Here is a 20664-nt window from a genome sequence, read left to right on the forward strand (position 1 = left end):
ATACTAATAGGGAAATTTTGAGCCCACCCCCTCCCTAATAAACAAGTTGTAAAATTTCATGTCTCTCAGGGAGATGGCACAGTACCAAAAGATCTATCTTTGGACACAAACCATTCTTAGTCTGTGTATTTTAATTCTACCTTAGGGACAAGTCTAGAGGGAGTTTTTTCTTATAAGAAAGAGGGGTGACTGGAACAGTGCTGTAACAAGTACTCCAAATTTTTACTTAAGTAACAAGTACCAAGTACTATCAATTTTTTTACTTAAGTATCAAGTATCAAGTAATCCACCAAAATTGTACTTAAGTAGTTCAAGTAATAACTAGTCTGAAATAGTAATTAAGTAGTACTTCAAGTACTACTTCAATTAATCAAATTATATGATGTTAAAATTACTATTGAGCTAAAAAAAAAAGGGAATTCTTCCATGGGAGGCTCTTTCCAGCACAACAATCACACACTTACGCCACTGACACTCAGGTTAACTTAATGGTTTCATTTCTTATATTAAAGAACGAGTACAAAAACAGAATCAAATTGAAAAGGTGTGTTTTTTCCAACTCTACTTTTCCAGCATTATCAACATCATTAAGGTAAAAAAAAAAAGCTGGAAAGAAACGGAAATAAATATCCCGTTCTCAACGGATCTTCCAGCGATTCACTCAGTCAGAAAATCGTCTTACCACATACGGTATATATAGTCAGTCGCTCAGTGCCATTCTTCAAAGACAGTTTCGCAAAAGGAGCTGATTCTGACATCTGCTTTTCAAAAGGTGACATTAAAATAGGTTGAAAAGGAAACCATCAAAACAGTAAAACGAACTCTCAAACTACGTCCATATTTTGCTGAAAAACCTTGAATTTCTCATTGGCTTTCAACAAAACGAGGCTCTCAAACCTTCCGTCCGCCAAGGAATTACGCCTTGGACTCATTATAATGCCACCTTTCGAAAAGAGACGCTCAACTGGGGCCGATGTAGGAAGTATACAATTATACTTCCGAAACACTGAATTCACTGCCGGGTACTCTTGTAAGATCGAGAGAGTCTTTCGGGAATCACTGAGATATCTCAGAATCTCGATCTTGACCGTATTTGCCACAGTTGGTTGCTGAGTGCTTGTTCTTGATTCGTCGTCCGAAAAGTCAAAAAAAGCCTCAGGAGATCTCTCAAGAACTATGCCACTGCTTTTTTCACTAGTGGCACCCATTTTCTGCTTCATTGTTATGGCCTCCTCTGTCATCAAACCCAGCACCAGTTCCTTGTGTTCTTCTTTCCCAAACTTGTCCTTGAAAAACGGCAATGACCACGTAGCAAGATGGTAGTCCGAATGAACCTTTGGAGATCCACTGAGAAACGGAAATCTTTTTCCAAGTCCTTCGAGCAGCGTCTGGGTTAAGACCCTTGTGAGTTTGACACTTTGGTGCAACTTCACCAACTGCCTTTCCAAGCACTTGATAGTTGGGAGAACAGTCCCGAAATAGGCTTTCTCCTCACCCTGAAGCATATCTAGGGCGATTGCTATGGGCTCAAGGACTGAGACGTACTCAGCAAGAAATTCAAGCTCACTTGTTTTGAATCTTGGTTTTTTCAAGACATCACACACTGCTGAGAGCTTTCCAGCCATGTGACACTCAAGAATTCTTTTCAGTGCATCGTATTCAGAATTCCATCTTGTTGCGTTGGGTCTTATCAGCTTTTTTTCGAAGACCTCTTTCAATAGGTCATTGTTTTTTGAGCTGTGGCTTAGGGAATTCCATAAGCCCTGACACTTGCTCTTGACACTCTGCAGATTTCTTTTGTAACTCACGTCCGTATTTGAAGCATACTTGGAATCTGTGGTGGCCAAAAGGTTCAGGGTATGACTAGAGCAGCGAAAGTGTGGAGGTAAGTACATACCTATATTACCTAATGAGTCCGATCTGCCATCATTCCCTTCGGGCTCAGAAATATCGCTATCGTCATCATTTGTGTTAACAATACGGTCGGGAAGATCAGAATAACTATCAGAGGTCCCTCTAACCCCTGCTTCTAGTTCATCTTGGTCTTGTGCACCACTTCTGGGATTGACACTAGAACCCAATTCTGGTTCCCCGACATCAGTCACATTCACCCTGTCAAAGATCTTACCAACGTCAACAACATCTAATTCTTCGGATTCGGAATCCATGCTTTCTTCATCAGGTGTGTCACTCTCACTGGTTGCAAACTCAGAGCTGGATTCTTGCTCCTTTGATTTTCCTAACTCCTTAAAAGCTTTGACGAAGTTTGAAGCATTGTCTGTTACAATTGCCCGAATTTTGCTCAGATTCTTGTCAAGACCATATTCACGAAATATTGCAAACAGCAAGTCTGAAATTCTGTCGAAGGTATGCGCTCCAGCAAACCTTCTAACTGCAAGCACCATAGGCACAAATTTGTTTTGACTATCTAACACATGAGCTGTTACTCCCATAAAGCTCTTATTATTAGAAGACCAGATATCACACGTCATAGTGACATAGTCTACTTTTTCAAAGAGCTGAATCATTTCTTTCTTTACAATTAACAGAGACTCATCAATTTTACCGGCCAGAGTTTTCCTTGACATTATTGGTCCGATACTTGGGTTTATCCCCAGAATCATTTGCTTAAATGCATGACTTTCCACTGTAGAGAGTGGGCGCATGTCAGACACTATGTAATTCATAATCAACTCATCAGCCCTTTTTTCGTACATTTCTTTTTTTCAAAGAAAGAAAAAGGTGTATCCTCTTGCTTAGGCTCGGGGATGCTTTCATCGGTTGCGTCATCAGCAGAATCAATGGTCTGCTCATCTCCATCTCGCCTCCTTTTTTTCCTAGTGTTCACTTTGGAGAATTCAACATAGGTTGAAGGATGAGCCGTCTGAAAGCAGACATAATGTTTAGTTTTGCTATATGAATCAAATCCAAAGGCTCATTGCTTTTCCACAGGATCCACTGAACATTGAAACTGCAGTATAACAAGTATCACAAATATGAATGAACCATCACTTTCTGAAGGTTTGATGGTTTGGTTTTGTCAGTCAGGAACTCAACTACTTTGAGACCATCACCTGATAGAGGGAAGTTCACCTAATGTGAGGATATGTCCCTTGTCACCTGCTTGTCAGTGAATGCCCAAAATGAAATGATTCCCAGGTCCCAGGTACAGCCATATACCTCTCAGGAGGAGATCTTCACATTCTCCTCCTGAGTGGAAGGTTCCTTTACTTGGGAATAATCTCATTTCAGACATTTACTAACTAGAGACATATCCTCTCATTAGGTGAACTTGCTTGTATCCGGCAATAGTCTCAAAATACGAGTTCCTGACTGGGTTTGGTGGATCCTTCACAATAACAACAAACCTTCACATTACTGCAGATTCAACGATTACAATGATAACCATAGAAAACCTTTTTGCAGCTTAAACTTGGACCATCCTCTGCAAAAAAGCAATGAACCCTCATGTTTCTGCAGCATCGTTGAAACATCAACATCAACCGAAAATTTGTCCAGAAATAAACTGAGTTGTTAGCAATATAGAAACATAGTAATATAACAACTAGCCTATCATCAAACTTGTAAATAGCTTATGGACATATCCAGGCATTAGTTGAGCTGCAGTTAAACTGGAAGCAGGTTAACTGAAAATACAATAAGGTATGTAGCCTGGGATATCTGGCCTATGTAACAAATAGCCTAGGTCTAAGGATTTCCCTATTAATACATTAAATTTAATGGGAAAAATTAACATTCCTGCTATACTAGCTTCTCAATCTCAACAAAATGCCTAGAACCCAGAAAATAAAGGTTAGACTATACAACAATATGTAATTGTGATAAAAAAAAAATATAGTTGTTGGTTTAGTATATAAATCACCTAAAAATCACCATTGGTTTAGTATATAAAATATCATAAAATGAAATTTTTATTAGGGAGATGGAGAATTTAATGGAAAATTTGAATAGTGAACCTAAATATAAAGTGCAAATGGGAGATTTCAATACTGACTTCCTTAAAAGTTCAGATTGTCCAGATTTTCTCAATTTAGTAATTTCTTCTTTTCTATATCCACTGATAACTATCCTTACATGAGTTACTGGGAAATCTGCAACACTAATTGACAATATATTTGTGGATGAAAATCTAATTGAATGTTTGAATGCTGGTGTATTAATTATGGATGGATCAGTAGATCACAAGCAGGCAAGCCTATTAAGCTTAGGCTATACAAGCCCAATGGACATTGTGGCTTGATGCAATGCTTCCAATTACTTGATTTTACTTCAAGTCAGGAAATGGAAAATGGGGCTAGGTCAGGAAAATGAAATTTTTAGTAGACTAAAGATAGGCTTTGTAAGGATAGACTAGTCTAGGCCTAGTAATAGCAAAACATATTTTTAGCTCTAATATTTATTAAAGGGGAGAAATCAGATAAAGAAAAAAAGGAAATATACCAGTAGATTTTCTATTTCCTTGTCTATTCCCCCACAAAGCCAGATACACCTTTAGGCTTAACAAAACAGTTTGATTTTTCTTTAAACTAGCTTTATTTGGTAATACACATCAGCTGCTGATGAAGAACTGGGTATATTATCCAAGCACCCCTGGTGTTTGGATAATCACTAACTTTGGACAAGCAACCGAGCATAATTTGATTCAAATAGAGCCTATTTTTCCAAGCAAGCTCTTAGTCTTGCATATGTATAGATTTAGATTACCTTGTTGGGATTAGCTCAATTTGATCTCAGAAACTTTTTTATACTGAAAATTAAGCTTAAAGAAAAGTTAGCAAACCCTAGTAGCCTATTTTTTCTTTACAGCACATGTCTGGGATTGAATCTATTTATGTTTGAGTGGTTTTGTATCCTACAAGGCCTATAGGATCATGTGTTTAAGATTGGGCAGTATTTTCTAGAATTAGCCTAGGCTATGCTTAAACTAAATTGTGTATTTGTCATTAGACTCTACTATTAACTATCAATGCATTCAAAACATTCAGCAATCCATATGGCTAAAATATTCAGCCTAATCAAATAGCCTAGGCTAGCCTACTTGTTCAAGAAAATTTTATACTTCATTTGAGTTCTGCAAATTAGCAAGTTCTGCAAGTTCTGCAAGTTCTGCAGTTCTGCAAATGGAAAACACACACAAAAACAAAAATTATATATGCATTCTACATTCTATAACCATTATTCCAATCCCAATCAGCCTCATACACAACAATCTCAATACACAACTTAGCCTCAAGATTAACACAGAGAAGCCAAGGCTCATAGCAATCCATTAGTTTTCGTAAATGTAAAGCTGCTGGTTGCTGGTTCCGAGACCCTTTTGAATGACACCTAGCCTACCACAACTAATTTCGGCCCATTCTGGTTCGTTGAACATTCTTCTCCTGAGGTGAAGTTAATCAAGCTAGGTGTGGGGTAAATTGTGCATTAATTTCATAATGCTGGATTAACAGTAAGCTTAGCCTACAGGAGATCCAGGCTACACAACTCTAGCCTAGGTTTGTTCAATCCAATCTGAACGATATCCGAATAGACCAAAACAACAAACAGATTAAAATTGCGTATGATGTGTAGGTTGTGTTGTAAGGAAACTACTGGGCTATCTGTATGGTGATACCTGTCAAAGTTTAAGAGAGAAAAAAAGTACAAACAGACATAAAAAGGACAAGGAGACTTACACGCAAGTGTTTGTGGAAATTTGAAGGTGCATGCAGGTGTCCTTTGAGAACCCTGTTGGGACAGTTCTTGCACCATGCACTAAGTGCGCCATCTTTTTCGATTTGTCCTTTTACAGCAAAATATTTGCCTTGAAGAATAAACGGTAATTGTTGTTTGCCTGCGTCAGCCATTTTTTTTGTGACACCTTGTTTCTTCTTCTTCTTAAATGCGCCCGACGTAAACGGCAAACCACACCAATTACCAAACCAAACACAGACGCACCACAACCAGAAAATAAAAAAATTCCAAAAAAAAAAAAAAAAAAAAAATGGAACGGTTCCTCGTAATGTATTTGAAACAGTACTTGACTTTTATTTGCAACTTGAAGTAATAAGTAGCTGCAATTTTTTACTGAAGTACAAGTAATAAGTACTCTGTGGAATTTGTACTTAAGTACAAGTACAAGTACTTGAAAATTTTACTTAAGTAGTACTTGAAGTAAAAGTACTTCAAGTAAGTTACAGCACTGGACTGGAAACACTGAAGAAAACAGACAGTTAGTAGTTGAGAGGGTGCTGCTTGTTGGCACATACACTTGAGAGTTCCATATAGCACGGGTCTAACAATTGTTCAAAACAGGCATTTGCATTAAATATGGTATTTATTACCTTGAATATATGAAATTTTTTCTCATTTTTTATTTATTATGTACAAATTTTTGAAGCTGAAGATAGGGAATTTTATTTGAACGTTACGGAGCTTGCATGTGAATAATCTTCGTTTTTGCCCCTCGCTTCCCATGTAAAAATTCATAATCTCCTTTCAAAAGGTTGTTAATGCAGTCATCCATTTCCTACTCTTCGTCATGAGGAGTCGCCAGGGACTCATGGCTCCCCTGGAATACAAAAGACATTACCAATTATCAAAAGAAAAAGACAAGAAATATTCCTATTTAAATACTAACAGTACTTAAAATCCTTGTAAACATTTCTTTTCTAGGCTGATTCCGTCCATAAAACCCCCACCCTGTCTATTCCCCCGGAAAATACCCCACATGCAAATTTGAGCAGCCAATAGTGAGTTCTTTGATCTTCCGAATAAAATTTTGAAGGTTTTGGTGAACAACGTATTTTAGATTAAAAACACTTTTCAAACTTGGTAAAAGATATATGTAGAACTAAATAATCAAATGATATAAGTATCTTGTGCTGTTGGTACATAATCTCTCGTACTTTCTATCTTTGGTTTTTGACCCCCCCCCCACAGGGGCCTTCCGCAATGGCAAAATACCCTCTGGCCAACTTTAAGGGGTTGAGTTATCATTACCGGGTAACATATAGGCTAAAAAAAAAAAAAAAAAAAAAAAAAAAAAAAAATATATATATATATATATATTTATATAAAGTTAACGGCAACTGTGGATGGAGTGCCCTATACTTAAAGTGCACAATACTGGCTGGGACTAAGAAGTACAAGTAATTACTTCCTGTGGGCCTTCTCTGGCACTGTTTGTTGTACACGCAACCGGTTCTACCCTTGCGATCTAGAGCGCGTCCATTAGGTGTGCATCCAGTATTCAGGGATGGGGTTGGGGGGTTTGAATCCCCCCCCCATGAAACGTTTGCTTGACTCGTAAAAACGTAACAAAATGCATAAAAACGCATTTATGATTTGTTTTTAAAGCTTTTTTTGCCCGTAGGGGGGGAATAACAAAAAGGTAAAACCAAAGAGGAATTGTTTTGAGACACTGATATTTTTCTAAATGAACGTTTGGGGTATGTATCTTAGATCCGTCATCAGCAAAGCAAATATTATTTATTAATAATCTATTATCAAATTCAATTTAATGAACCCTAATTAATGAACCCTACTTTCTTTTTCTAAAAAAAACTGTCTTGAGACAAAATTTGCCACCTTGGTGAATTTGTAGTTTCCAAGATAATTTAGCAAGACTGAAAATGAATAAATCACTTGATACCTTTTTTTTTATCAAACAGTTCGTAGTAACAAACTGTAAGTAAGGAGTGACGCAGTTCAATAGTAGCTGAAATACTAAAAAACGGAATTTTCATATAAATAAATATAACGAAAGAATTGGCTTATTATGCTGATTCCAAATATATAAGATTAGTTAAGCTTAGTGTTACCCATCAAATGCTACAAGTCTGAGAAAATTTTTCTGATTTTCGAAAAGGGGAGAAAATACCCCCTGAAAGTCAAAGAACCTTAATAGAAACCACACCGCCAGATTCATCGTATCAAGGAATCCTACTGTAGAGGCTTCGGGCTCCTATCAACAACAATGTGGAATTTAGTCATTTTGCCAGAAGAAAGATCACAAATGCATGTTTATTTGTTTTTTTTTTTGTTAGTTTTTTTTTGCAGGGGTGATCATATTGAACTAATGGTCCTACAAAATCCGAAGAAGGATCATTTGAACGGAAATTAAAAGTTCTAATGCCCTTCATAAGTGACCAAAAAGACTGAAGAGCAGATAGCCCCCCTCCTATTCCGTCTTTTTCCCGAAAATCGTCCGATCAAAATTTTGAGATGGTTATTTTGTTCAACATAGTTGAAATGTCCAAACTTTATGCCTTTGGAGATAACATGACCCCCATAGCTCTTGGGGAAAGGTCCTTAAGTTATGAAGTTCGCCCATTGTTTACGTATAGTATTTGGTATTTGGAAGTTTGCATACATTTGTCGGGTAGGGGAGGGGTGGTGAACTCTCTGCTGGGTGGGATTTCTTATGGGGAAGGAAGTTTCCAGGAACTGAACTTTTCAGGGCAAATTTTACACTGGGGGAATATGCCAGAATTCCTATCCGAAATTCTTTTTATTTGCCTTACTTTCTCTTTGCCGACTCAATTTTATGTGTAGAGATGTTAAGGGTAGTTGTCCGGGGCAAATTTTAACCGGGATTGAATTGTCTAAAGCTTTCTGTGAGTGCGTGGGGCGAGAGCTTTTTTCTATTTCGGCGGAGCCGGGTTTTTCAGTATTATTAAAAAAACCATCAAAAAACCATCACTGAAAGTAAGGAGAAACATTAAACCTTAAAACGAACAGAGATAATTACGTATACGAAGGGGGCTACCCCCTCCTCATCACCTCGCTCTTTGCGCTAATGTCTGAATTTTGTCCCGATACTTTAATAACGACTCCTGAAACACAAGATTCGTTTAATTAGAACACAATGATTTGTTTTCAAGAAAAAAAATTAGTGTGAAGAACGAGATATTGCGGAGAGGGAGGTTTTAGTGTGAAGAGCAAGGTTTTGAGGAGAGGGCTACCCCATTCATATACTGAAAAGGGCTGTAAGTTTTGAAATTTTCCCATATTGTTTACGGATAGTATTTGCCATTGAAATGTACTGCAGATCGAGAGATCACCGGTTCAAACGTGGTTCTTCCCCGATTTTAGTCAGAAGTAAAGTCAAGAGCTAAGAATATGACATGGAATTATACCATAAAGTAATTAGTTCTAACATAGAGTAATTATAATTTTTATCAAACAGTTTTAAAAACAGTTTATTAAACAGTTATATGTTGTTTTGCAATATTTGAAATACGATCAGAAATTAAATAAAAAAAATCTGAAACTGTGAGTTTCTTTTAACTGAAACTAAGAAGTGACATTAAAACTTAAGACAAACAGAAATTACTCCCTATATGAAAGGGAGTAATTACCTCGCTCAACGCCTCGCTCTTAGTCACCCCCCTCCTGTTACTTTTGACCTTTAAAAAGGACACTAGGACTCCAGATTTCCAATTGAATGTACCGCAGCAGAAGTTTGTACGATATACAACCACCCTTTCTAGAAAAACCTTAAATGTTAATAATTGGCAACTACTAAAGCATGTATCCCTTGCCATGAGGGCCGGGAGGGGGATGTAATCCCCAAAGACATAATTAACAGATCTTTAAAATACACTTGACAAAATGCCTATCTCAGAAATTTTAATTGTTGTGATTAGGGAAGGGATGGGTGTGGATGGGAGGGGGGGGGCCTGGTTGCCCTCCAACCACTTTTGAACATTAAAATAGCACTAGAACTTCTGATTTCCTATCTAATGAGTCCCCCCTCTGGTGTTTATATGACCACCCTTTCCATAAAACCTTATATACCCCAGGGGTATAATTTATAGCCTTTACTCTGAGGGTTGTGGAAGGAGGGTTGTCATATTCAAAGGCTTAATTACTGAACCTTTCAACTACGCTTAACAAAATGGCTATATCAAAATTTTGATTGGATGTATTTGGGGAAGTGATGAGCATCATGGTGGGGGGGGGGGGGGGTGGAGGCTGGATACCCTCCAATCAATTCTGACTATTACCAAGGGCACTGAAATTTACAATTTCCGATCGGACGAGTCCCTTTCATTGTTTCTATGACAACTTTTTCTATACGAAATGCCCTGGTAAAAAAAAAATAACAAAAATAATACATTGTGCTCACATCACTCTTTACTTGGGTAGCGCTATTAGTGGTACTGTGTCAATTAAAGAGAGTGGGGCCCTATCCTTTTTGCACATAGGTTTGTATTGGTGCTTTATTTGATGTTCTATTGTATGGATGGATAGATTTTATTATAAGAATGGTATTGTGTATGAATGTATGGATGTTTTATTGTTTATTGTATTGGTGTTTTATTTGATGTTTTATTATATGGATATTTATGTGTATAGATGTATGGATGTTTTATTGTTTTTTGTATTAGTGTTTTATTTTATGTTTTATTGTATTAATTAAAAAAAAATTCCACAAAATAAATTTTTCAAAGAAAAGTAAAGGACTTTCATTAAACCAAAAATGAGCAAAAATGAGCAAAAATGAAACCCAAAACGAACAGAAAATACAACTAATAACCGAGTCAAACTAAAAACGAGCAGAAATTAACAATGAGTTGGGCTCAAAACCCCATTGCCTTACCAAGGCCAGAACATTATTTGCACTTTACTAAAAAATATAAATGTTTTTACTTTTATAACTTTAATAAATCAAATAATACTAACTTTTTGATTACTAAATATCAGTATATGTATATTAAACTGACAATGCACGTTCATTTGTATTTTTTCAGTAAAGTGTAAATTATACTCTGGCCTTGGGAAGGCATAGGGGTTTTGAGCCCAACTTATGTTAATTTCTCCTTGCTTTGAATTTGACTCGATTATTTATTGTAATTTCTGTTCGTTTTTGGTTTCATTTTTGCTCATTTTTGGTTTAATGAAGTCCTTCACTTTTCTTTGAGAAACTTATTTTGTGGAAAAAGGTTTTTTAATTAATTGAAATAGTCTTTTCAGAGACAAAGAAAATAATACTTTAAATCTTTTCTTTTTTTAAGTCTTTATAGTTTGGCCGGCTATTTGTATGCTGGAGAGAAAATTTTTTCATTAAAGTGCAAATTATGTTCTGGCCCTGGGAAGTCATAGGGGTTTTGAGCCCAACTCATGTTAATTTCTGCTCGTTGTGAGTTTGACTCGGTTCTATATTGTAATTTCTGTTCGTTTTTGGTTTCATTTTTGCTCATTTTTGGTTTAATGAAGTCCTTCACTTTTCTTTGAGAAACTTATTTTGTGGAAAAAGGTTTTTTAATTAATTGACAGTCTTTTCAGAGAAAAAGAAAATAATACTTTAAATCTTTTCTTTTTTTAAGTCTTTATAGTTTGGCCGGCTATTTGTATGCTGTAGAAAAATTTTCAGCAATTTTTAACAACATACATCCTTTTAAAATTCTGGACACAAATAGTAGTTACATGTTACCCTTAGTCGTTCTTGGGATATTGCTGAGATGCCGTATTGGGAATTAGCATTAACACAGTGCATTTTGATTTAATCTTAAGGCAACATTTAGTTTTTAAAAATAATGGGAAAATGGGAGGGTGGGCGTGAAAGGGGGATTAGTTGCCCTCCAATCACTTTCAACTATTAAAAAGGGCATCACCCCTTTATATTTTCAATTGAATGAGCCCTTTTTGAAGTTCCTAAGACAACTCCTTCGATACGAAGTGCCCTGGTCCAAACAAACAAAAAATAATAATACAATGTACCGACATTGATTTTTACTATAAAAATGTCAAGCCTTCCAATCACTTTCGACTATTAAAAAGGGTACTAGGCCTTTTCATTTCAAATCGAATGAACCCTTTTTGAGTTTCTACGACAACACTTTTTTTAAACACCTTATATGCCCCCAGGGCATAAATTAAAACCCTTACCCTAAGGGTTGTGAGGGGGGTTGTCATCCTCAAAGACCTAATTTTCAGAATTTTCAACTACGTTAAACAAAAAGGCTATATAAAAAATTTTGATTGGATCTGTTTGGGGAACTGAGTACATACTGAGGATCTACTGAGTCACCTTCTCAGTAGGGACCCTCCCAAGGCCACTCAGCGCGTCCCCAGGTGGCGTATAGGGGAACCTCATTCAGATATCTTGAGTACCTCCATGAAGGGAGGTGCGGACCAAGGGGGGACCTAGCCTGTGGGGATCCATAATTGAAACTAGAGTACCCTTACCCGGGGGTCATAAATAAAGGCGGAGGAGGAAAAAGGTCCCTTTGACGCACAGTGAGGGCCCACCGGCTTTTGGACACGTCCCGATAGTTACGAACCTTCTTCTAGCAATGGGTTAAATTGTATAGTACTGCAGAATACAATCGTGTAAGGACCCTCTCCAGGAGGACAACTCCGAAAGGGCAGAAGATTCAGACTTTAACAACGGCCTCTGCAACTTGGGTAGGCACCGGGGGGTTCAGGCCCCCCATCAGGGATTGGCGTCCGTGCCCCTAGCCGAGCCGAAGAAATTGGTTGGGCAGTGGCCTAGCAAGTCGCTCCCGTAGAAAAAGAATATGCTAAAGAAACGTCAGCGAAAAGTCTCGGATCAAATCCCAATATGATGACGACCCATGCATGTCCCTCGACCAGATTTCCGAACGTGAATAAACCTGTACGAATCGGATTTTGGAACGTAAGGACCTTGTTGGCTATTTCAAAAACTGAACAATTTCTACAAGAGTGCGAAAACTTTTGGCCTGACATCCTCGCAAGTGACCGAAGCAGAATGGAAAGGCTCTGAAGAAAAGAAGCTCAAAGCAGTAAACAGCAAAACGACTTATACAGTTCTGTACAGCAGAAAAGAGAACAGACATGCAGCTGGAGTTGCAGCTATATTGAACCCAAATGCAGCAAAATCTCGCTGCTCATGGAAGCCAATCAACGAGAGGATCCTGTATACACGATTTGCATCTAAACATGGAAAGCTGTCACTAGTCATCTACTATGCACCAACAAATGATGCCGATGAAGCCTCGAAAGAAGATTTTTATGAAACCCTCAAGTCCGTCCTAGACTCCATCCCTCTCCATGCCTGGCAGGCGACCCAAATGCGAAAGTTGATCAGGACAGTTCTTATTTCCCCGAGGTGTTGGGAAATCACGGGATTGGAAATATCAACGAAAATGGTACAAGGCTATTTAGCTTTGCCATGTCGAACGACCTGTTGATAGGAGGTACATTATCTGAGCACAAAGATATCCATAAGTATGCATAAACATCCCCAGACAAAACTGTCAAAAATTAGATTGACCACTTTCTGATCCATCGACGGTGGAGAACTAGTCTGAAAGATGTGAGGAGTTACAGAAGTGCGGACCTCGAGTCGGACCATGAACATCTTGTAGCAACACTCAAGTTGAAACTCCGCTCCAACAGATCTTGACAACCAACAAAATTACAAAGAAATTTCGACATGGAGAAGCACAGAGACAAGTATGTTAGGAGACAATTCATCATTAAACTCTCGAACAGATTCGAGGCACTTGCTGATATACCACAAGACGCGGAAAAAGCTTGGACGACTGTACAACAGAACTAAACAGAAACTGCTTAAGAATTTCTTGGCCTTAAAAGTCAATAAAGGAACAGTGGATATCTCAGAAGACATGGGACTTGATCGAAGACCGCAAGAAAATAAAATAGAGCACGCTCAGTAATGACCTCTCTGCTGATGTCACAAAAGACATAGCGTATAAAGGAGTGGACAGAGAAATGAAGAAAAGTTCTAGATCAGACAAGTGACAACACCTCAATGAGAAAGCAAGAACGGCAGAAGAAGCAGAAGAACCGACGTGGCGATAGGAGAGCTGTGTAACACCTAACTAAACAAATCGTTGGGAAGACCAACGTACAAGATGGACCAGTTAAAGAGGAAAACGTAAGACTTCTTATCGATCCAGATGACCGGAAAAATAGATAGGTGGATTACTTTGAAAGCCTTCTCAACCGACTGTCCCCTTCTGTTCCACCAGATATTCCAGACAGCCCATTTTTGAATCTCCTCATTAATGAAGACGAGCCAATGGCGGATGAGATACTTTCAGCCTCGAATAAGCTAAAGAATGGAAAATCTCCGGGTAGTGACCGTATATCTGGAGATATGGTCAAGTAATCGATCCACAGGTCCCTTCTGGTGTGGCTAGGCTTCTTTTCCCTCTTCTGGCAAAAAAATCCCCAAAGATTAGAGAGCAGGAACCATTATTAAATTGTTCAAAAAAGGAGATGCAACAGTCTGTGGCAATTACGAAGGCATCAACCTCCTCTCGATACCCGGAAAACTCTTCTGCATAATCATCCTGACAAGACTTCAAGCTGCCTTAGATCCGCATTTATGCGAGGAGAAGCATGGTTTCTGACCAAAAAGATCTTGCGCCAATCTAATATTCGCACTGCACACCATGCTTGAAGAATCAAATGAGAGGGGACAACGTCTATATCTATTGTTTGTCGACCTTGAAAAAGCGTTCGACTCAATAGACCGCCCAATACTATGGTGGATCCTGATCTTCTACGGTATTCCTGAAAAGCTGGTTCGCCTTATCATAGCAATTTATGAAGACATGGAATGCTGCGTGAGAACCTCCAAAGGAAATACAAGGTATTTCAAAGTGATGACAGGTGTCAAACAAGGATGCATATTGTCTCCATTCCTCTTTATTTTCATAGTGGACTACATATTTAGACAAATTGATGGATACGGGATCAAAATTGCAGGCAGACTAGTCTAAGATCTCGACTTTGCAGACGATGTTGGATTGATGGAGAATGACAAAAGCAAACTTCAAGACTTTTTATGCAAGCTAGTCGAAAGAGCCGAGCAGATTGGGTTACATATCAACGCCCCCAAAACCAAAGCGATGTTAACCATTACCGCACCGATAAATATCAAGTTGGGGACTGAAAGCATAGAGCAAGTCACCGACTTCCGATATCTTGGCAGCACCGTCTCGTTTAGTGGTAATTCCGAAAAAGAGCTGAGAACACGAATAGCCCCGGGAATAAATGACCCCCCGAAACAGGTCACTGTTAACACCTACCAAAAATCCACTTGATAAATCGAATGTGCAAATAACTTGTTAGGATATTGTGACGCTTAACATCAGTTGGCTAATGTCCCGGAAACAATACATTGTATCTATTTCTAAAATCATAATATTTTCAATGGCTAGTTGGCTCAGTTGAGTAACGTGTCGTTCTTTCAGCTTAGGAAATCATACAATAAAACTTCAAATAAAAACCAATACAATGAACAATAAAACATCCATACATCCATACACATAAAATATCCATACAATAAAACATCAAATAAAACACCAATACAATAAACAGTAAAACATCCATCCATCCATACACATAAAAATCTGTAAAAATAAAACATCAAATAAAACACCAAAACAATAAACAATAAAATATCCATACATCCATACACAAAACCATCCCTGCAATAACATCCATACATCCATACAATAAAACATTAAATAAAACACCAATACAAACGTATGTGCAAAACGGAAAGGGCACCACTCTCTTTAATTGACACAATACTACTGCTATCAATCTTTCTATGATCAAACAAGGAGCTGTTTTGAAACAAGGAATCAAAGATCTTATCAGAGAAGAAGAAAAGTAAAATTTCCTCCGTTTTGTTTAAACTAGTGATTGTTCTTGTCTGCTTAATATATGATCTGTTTAATATATGATGTAATATGTTATGTTTAATATTGAATGAATTGATTTTAATCACTGGGTTCCAAAAACTCTGATCACAGAAATCAGTGAATACACAAATCGGGCTTGCACTTTTGTCGCAATTTTCTACAACAAAAGCCCGACTTGTCGCACTTTTAAGTTAGAAAAAGCAGTTTTTCAGCCCGCTTTGTCGCATGTTGACAACATCATCAGTTGGCAACCCTGTGCCGCATACTGTTGTTAAACACCGGAAGAATTACATCAAGGAATTAAGCAAGCTCTATCCAAGAGATTGAAAAGCTTTTTGAATTATGGGAAAAAAGCGCAAAAAAGAGGACTTGGTATGATTAATGTGCAAAAGGGCAGGGAAAAGTTCAAACAAATATATATGAAACGGGGAAGACCAAGACTTTCATAATATTTGCTGGACTTGGAGGAAGTATCTGTGCAAGAAGAAACCATTATAGAACCACCTATACTAAAAACAATATCATATCAACTGGCCGCAATTTAACATATGAAATCTTGAACAATGCTCGTTGGATAGTCAATGTGCCTTATTTTTTGAAGAACTAAGAAGATCTTGTAATCGTATATATATGTAAGTAAGAATTATTAATTTTACCGAAAACTAATATTCTTTCCCAATCCTGACCCCAAAGATGGTTGCATAAACCACCCCCCCCCCCCAAAAAAAAAAAAAAAACTGTAGAGGTTCAGAATATTTTAACGTTTCTGCTGGATTGCTATTTTGGGGTATTTCCTGGCCTAGATTTGAAACTGCTGTTTTTAGTATTTTTACTGAGAAAAAAGAAAAAATTTGGTACTTGTATGATATAGCCCCGACCTAATATTCTTCATCTGAGTAGAACCTGTTTCTCTGACGCTCAATCCTAATGAAAAATACCTAAGTATGACAAAAATTAATACTTTAAAAATAAATACTTTAAAAATAAATAGATGTTTGCACAATACAGCGGGAAGGCGGGCAGAGGGTAAAGTATGGCAGGTTTGCATGCCTAATGTTTTAGGTACAATTATTTTGCATATTAATAAGTAAGAGTTGTTTTCTAACTTCACACAGTCCAAATACTTTACCCCCACCCCAAATGTGCAAATATATAGCCCAAGTTATATATTTCCCATCTATTCTCTCAATTCTGTTTGTCTTGTTTCACGTTAAGCTGAAAGAAACTAACAAAACAAAAACCGGTTCTACAGTGCCTCAACAGATGAACAACTTGAGTGGTCGGGGCTATATCATTTAAGTACCAAATATTTTCTTAAATCTTGAAAAAAGTGTCTGCGAATATCATATTTCTTATTAAACAAGGAGTTCTCACCTTTTCCAAGGTTTTCAAAAATTGGTGCCCCTGCATTTGTTTGCAAATTGTTTTATCTATTATTCATTGTGGGATTTAAGTTTGATCTCCGTCAGAGTAAAATGCAGAAATAAAGACTTGGAACCATGGATGGCTTGATTTGCTGCAGAAAATTTGCTGTATTTTTAGGTGAAATCTCAAAATGTGACATATTTTAGAGGCTACTATTTGAGACGTTCGCGTTTTTTAACTAATGGTGACCAGGATGCATCTTTACAAAGGTATAGTTATCCGTACAAAACCAAAGGATCTATGTAATACTTCTTGGTTTCCGTGAGCAAAATACAATATCGACTTTATACCCCAGTTCCTACCATTTGAAGCCAGGGATAATTGCAAGGACCCAAAAGTCCCATAAGAAAGTGCAGTGCCACTTATTTTGAAACCAAAAGCTCAAAATATCGACCTTAAAAACCTAGGAACAAGAATTTATACTACCTAAGAGGTCCTTGATCTGGTCGTTACCCATTATCTTATCCATTTTGTCTTATACTTACCTAATAACTTGAAGCCTATCTTTTTTTATAAGTCCCTGCACCAATAGCTCCCTTTTTTCCAAGTCTGAAGCTTTCCTAATCGCAGACGGAACAAAATGTCCTGAATATATGGGGAACTACCAACCTTTTAAAGTCCCCGCTCTTAACGCTAAGATTTATCTTCAAGTCCTTTGTAGTATAAAAAGAACCCATGCACCCAGATGGTGATCACGATGCGTTTCCTTTGCAAGTTGTCTTTAAAAAAAATCCAACATAAAAATTAGTAGTTATGACCCTAAAGGTGCAGAACTTGATTTAATGTCCTTGGTAAGAGCCTGTCAAACAGCGTATGTTACAGACAGGTTTCTGGGTCAACAGCTAAGCCACACAGGTTTCTGCCTCAATAGATACTGACGGTAAATAATTTATCCATCATTAGTACTTATTACAGATACCAAAAAGGTATCTGTAATAAGTACTAATGATGGAACATCCATTATCTCTGGAACATTCATCAATCTCTTCTGAAACATTAAGAAAAGAACCCGAATTTTTCTTAATTTCTTTGAGAAAACTCAGAATTAAAGTGGGAACTTTTTCTCTTCTTTGGGATAAATTCCGGATCGATGCATAACTTTTTCTATTTTCTACGGAAAAATTCAAAACATAACTTGAAATTTTTTCTCTTCTTTGAAAAAATTCAGAACTGAAGTGGAATTTTTTTCCCTTCTTTGGAAAAATTTAGAAGTGAACTGTTACTTTTTTTCTTTTCTTTTAGAAAATTCAGAAGAGAACTTGAACTTTTCTTCACTTCTTCGAGAAAACTCAGCATTAAAATGGAACCTCAGAATCGAAGTATAGCTTTTTCTATCTTCTAGGGTAAAATTTAGAACAGAACTTGAAATTTTTGCTGTTCCTAGAGAAATCTCAGAAATGATATGGAACATTTTTTTCTCTTCCTTGGAAAAATTCAAAATTGAACTCTAACTTCTTTTTTATTCTCACTTTGTTGTGAAAATTCAGAAGAGATCTTGAACGTTAGTTCACTTCACTGAGAAAATTCAGAATTAAAGTGGAACTTCATCTGTCCTAGGGAAAAATTCAGAAGAGAACTTGAACATTTCTTCACTTATTTGAGATAGCTCAGAATTAAAATGGAACTATTTATCTTCATTACGATTTTTCAGAATAAAACTATAACTTTTTCTATCTTCTACGGAAAAAATTTATTTCTCGTCTTTGAGAAAATTCAGAACTGAAGTGGAACCTTCTTTATTATCATTGAAAAAAATTAGAATTTAACTATATTTTTTTTTCTATTCTTTAAGAAAACTCAGAAGAGAACTTGAACTTTTCTTCACTTCATTGGAAAAAATTAGAATTGAACTGTAACTGTTTTCTCTTCTTTGGGAAAAATAATTCTTAAGAGAACTTGAACTTTTCTTAATTTCCTTGAGAAAACTCAGAAATGAAGTGGGAACTTTTTTTCTTCTTAGGGAAAAATTCAGGATCGATGTATAACTTTTTCTATCTTCTACGGAAAAATTCAGGACACAACTAGAAATTTTTTTTCTTCTTTGAGAAAATTCAGAACTGTAGTGGAACTTTATTCTCTTCTTTGGAAAAAACTTGATGTGAACTGTAACTTTTTCTTTTCTTTTAGAAAATTCAGAAGAACAATTGAACTTTTCTTCACTTCTTCGAGAAAACAATTAATTAAAAGTGGAACTGCTTCTTTTCTTGCTCATTTTTGGAACTGCTCATTTTTCTTCACTTCACTAAGAAAATTCAGAATTAAAATGGAACTTTTTTATATTCTTGGGACAAATTTAGAATCGAATTATGCCTTTTTCTATCTTCCATGGAAAAAATTCAAAACAGAACTAGAATTTTCTATCTCTTTATTACTCAGAAGTAAAGTGGAACTTTTTTCTCTTTTTGGGGGAAAAATTTAAAATCGATGTATAATTTTTTCTACCTTCTACGGAAAAATTCAGAACAGAACTTAAAATTTTGTTCTCTTCTTTTAGAAAATTCAGAGCTGAAGTGGAACTTTTTCTCTTTTTGGAAAAATTCAGAATTGAAATCTAGCTTTTTTCTCTTTTTAAGGAAAAATTTAGAAGAGAACTAGAAATTTCTTCACTTCTTTTAGAAAACTGAAAATTAAAGTGGAACTATTTCTCTTCTTTGGGAAAAATTCAGGATCAAATTATAACTTTTTCTATCTTCTACAAAAAATTAGGAACAGAAGCTGAAATTTTTTCTCTTCTTTGAGAAAAAACAGAACTGAAGTGGAACTTTTTCGAGAAAACTGAGAAGAGAACTTAAACTTGTAATCACTATTGTGAAAGTCATTTTAAAATGAATGGCGCGTAAAATCACGCCAATATCTAGGTTACTATATATTAACTGTTGTTTTTGATTTGCACATCTAGTTATAGATGGCAGTACCCCCTCTGAGACATCCAGTCTTAGGGAAAGAAACATGCAAAAAGTTAGGTTAATTTAGGTTCACTTAGAGTGGTGCACCTCTCTAAGTGAAACTTTAAATGAAACAAACTTTTTGCATGTATCTCTCTTTTAGCTCTCTTCTGAATTTTTCTTAATGAAGAGAAAAAGTTCCACTTTAATTCCGAGCTTTCTCAAAGAAGTGAAGAAAAGTTTAACCTCTCTTCCGAATTTTCTCAAGGAAGAGTGAAAAGTTCCACTTCAGTTCTGAATTTTCTAAGAGAAGAGAGCAAAATCTCTGTTCATAGTTCTGTTCATAATTTTTCCGTAGAAGGTAGAAACAGCTATACATCAATTCTGAATTTTCCCCCAAAGAAGAGAACAAAGTTCCACTTTACTTCTGAGTAATAAAGAGATAGAAATTTCTAGTTATGTTCTGAATGTTTACATGAAAGATAGAAGAAGCTTTAATTCGATTCTGAATTTTGTCCCAAGAATATAAAAATTTTCCATTTTAATTCTGAGTTTTCTTAATGAAGTGAAGAAACGTTAAAGTTCTCTTCTGAATTTTCCTCCCAGAAGAGAAAAATTTCCCTTTTTAATTTTGAGTTTTCTTGAAGAAGTAAAGGAAAGTTCAAGTTTTCTTCTGAATTTTT

The 20664-nt window shown here is 36.5% G+C and overlaps 2 protein-coding genes across 2 annotated transcripts; one reads left to right on the forward strand and one right to left on the reverse strand.

The window, feature by feature from the left end:
• Window positions 1–411: 411 nt before the first annotated feature.
• LOC148943147 (uncharacterized) lies at window positions 412–2717 on the reverse strand. The gene has a single exon (XM_089102451.1). It carries the CDS (start codon window positions 2715–2717, stop codon window positions 825–827), a length of 1893 nt encoding a protein of 630 aa, XP_088958577.1. The 3' UTR covers window positions 412–824.
• An 11694-nt stretch (window positions 2718–14411) lies between these two features.
• Window positions 14412–14741, forward strand: LOC148943148 (uncharacterized). The gene has a single exon (XM_089102452.1). The coding sequence runs from the start codon at window positions 14412–14414 to the stop codon at window positions 14739–14741; it is 330 nt and encodes a 109-aa protein (XP_088958578.1).
• Window positions 14742–20664: the final 5923 nt, after the last annotated feature.

Source organism: Artemia sp. Qi Xiang Cuo, chromosome 16, assembly GCF_049724085.1.
Source record: "Artemia sp. Qi Xiang Cuo chromosome 16, ASM4972408v1, whole genome shotgun sequence".
Lineage (NCBI taxonomy): Eukaryota > Metazoa > Arthropoda > Branchiopoda > Anostraca > Artemiidae > Artemia > Artemia sp. Qi Xiang Cuo.

Excerpts from the sequence above, each read along its gene's own strand:
- LOC148943147 (XM_089102451.1), bottom strand. The coding sequence starts at position 2,717 with ATGTACGAAAAAAGGGCTGATGAGTTGATTATGAATTACATAGTGTCT.
- LOC148943148 (XM_089102452.1), top strand. The coding sequence starts at position 14,412 with ATGCTTGAAGAATCAAATGAGAGGGGACAACGTCTATATCTATTGTTT.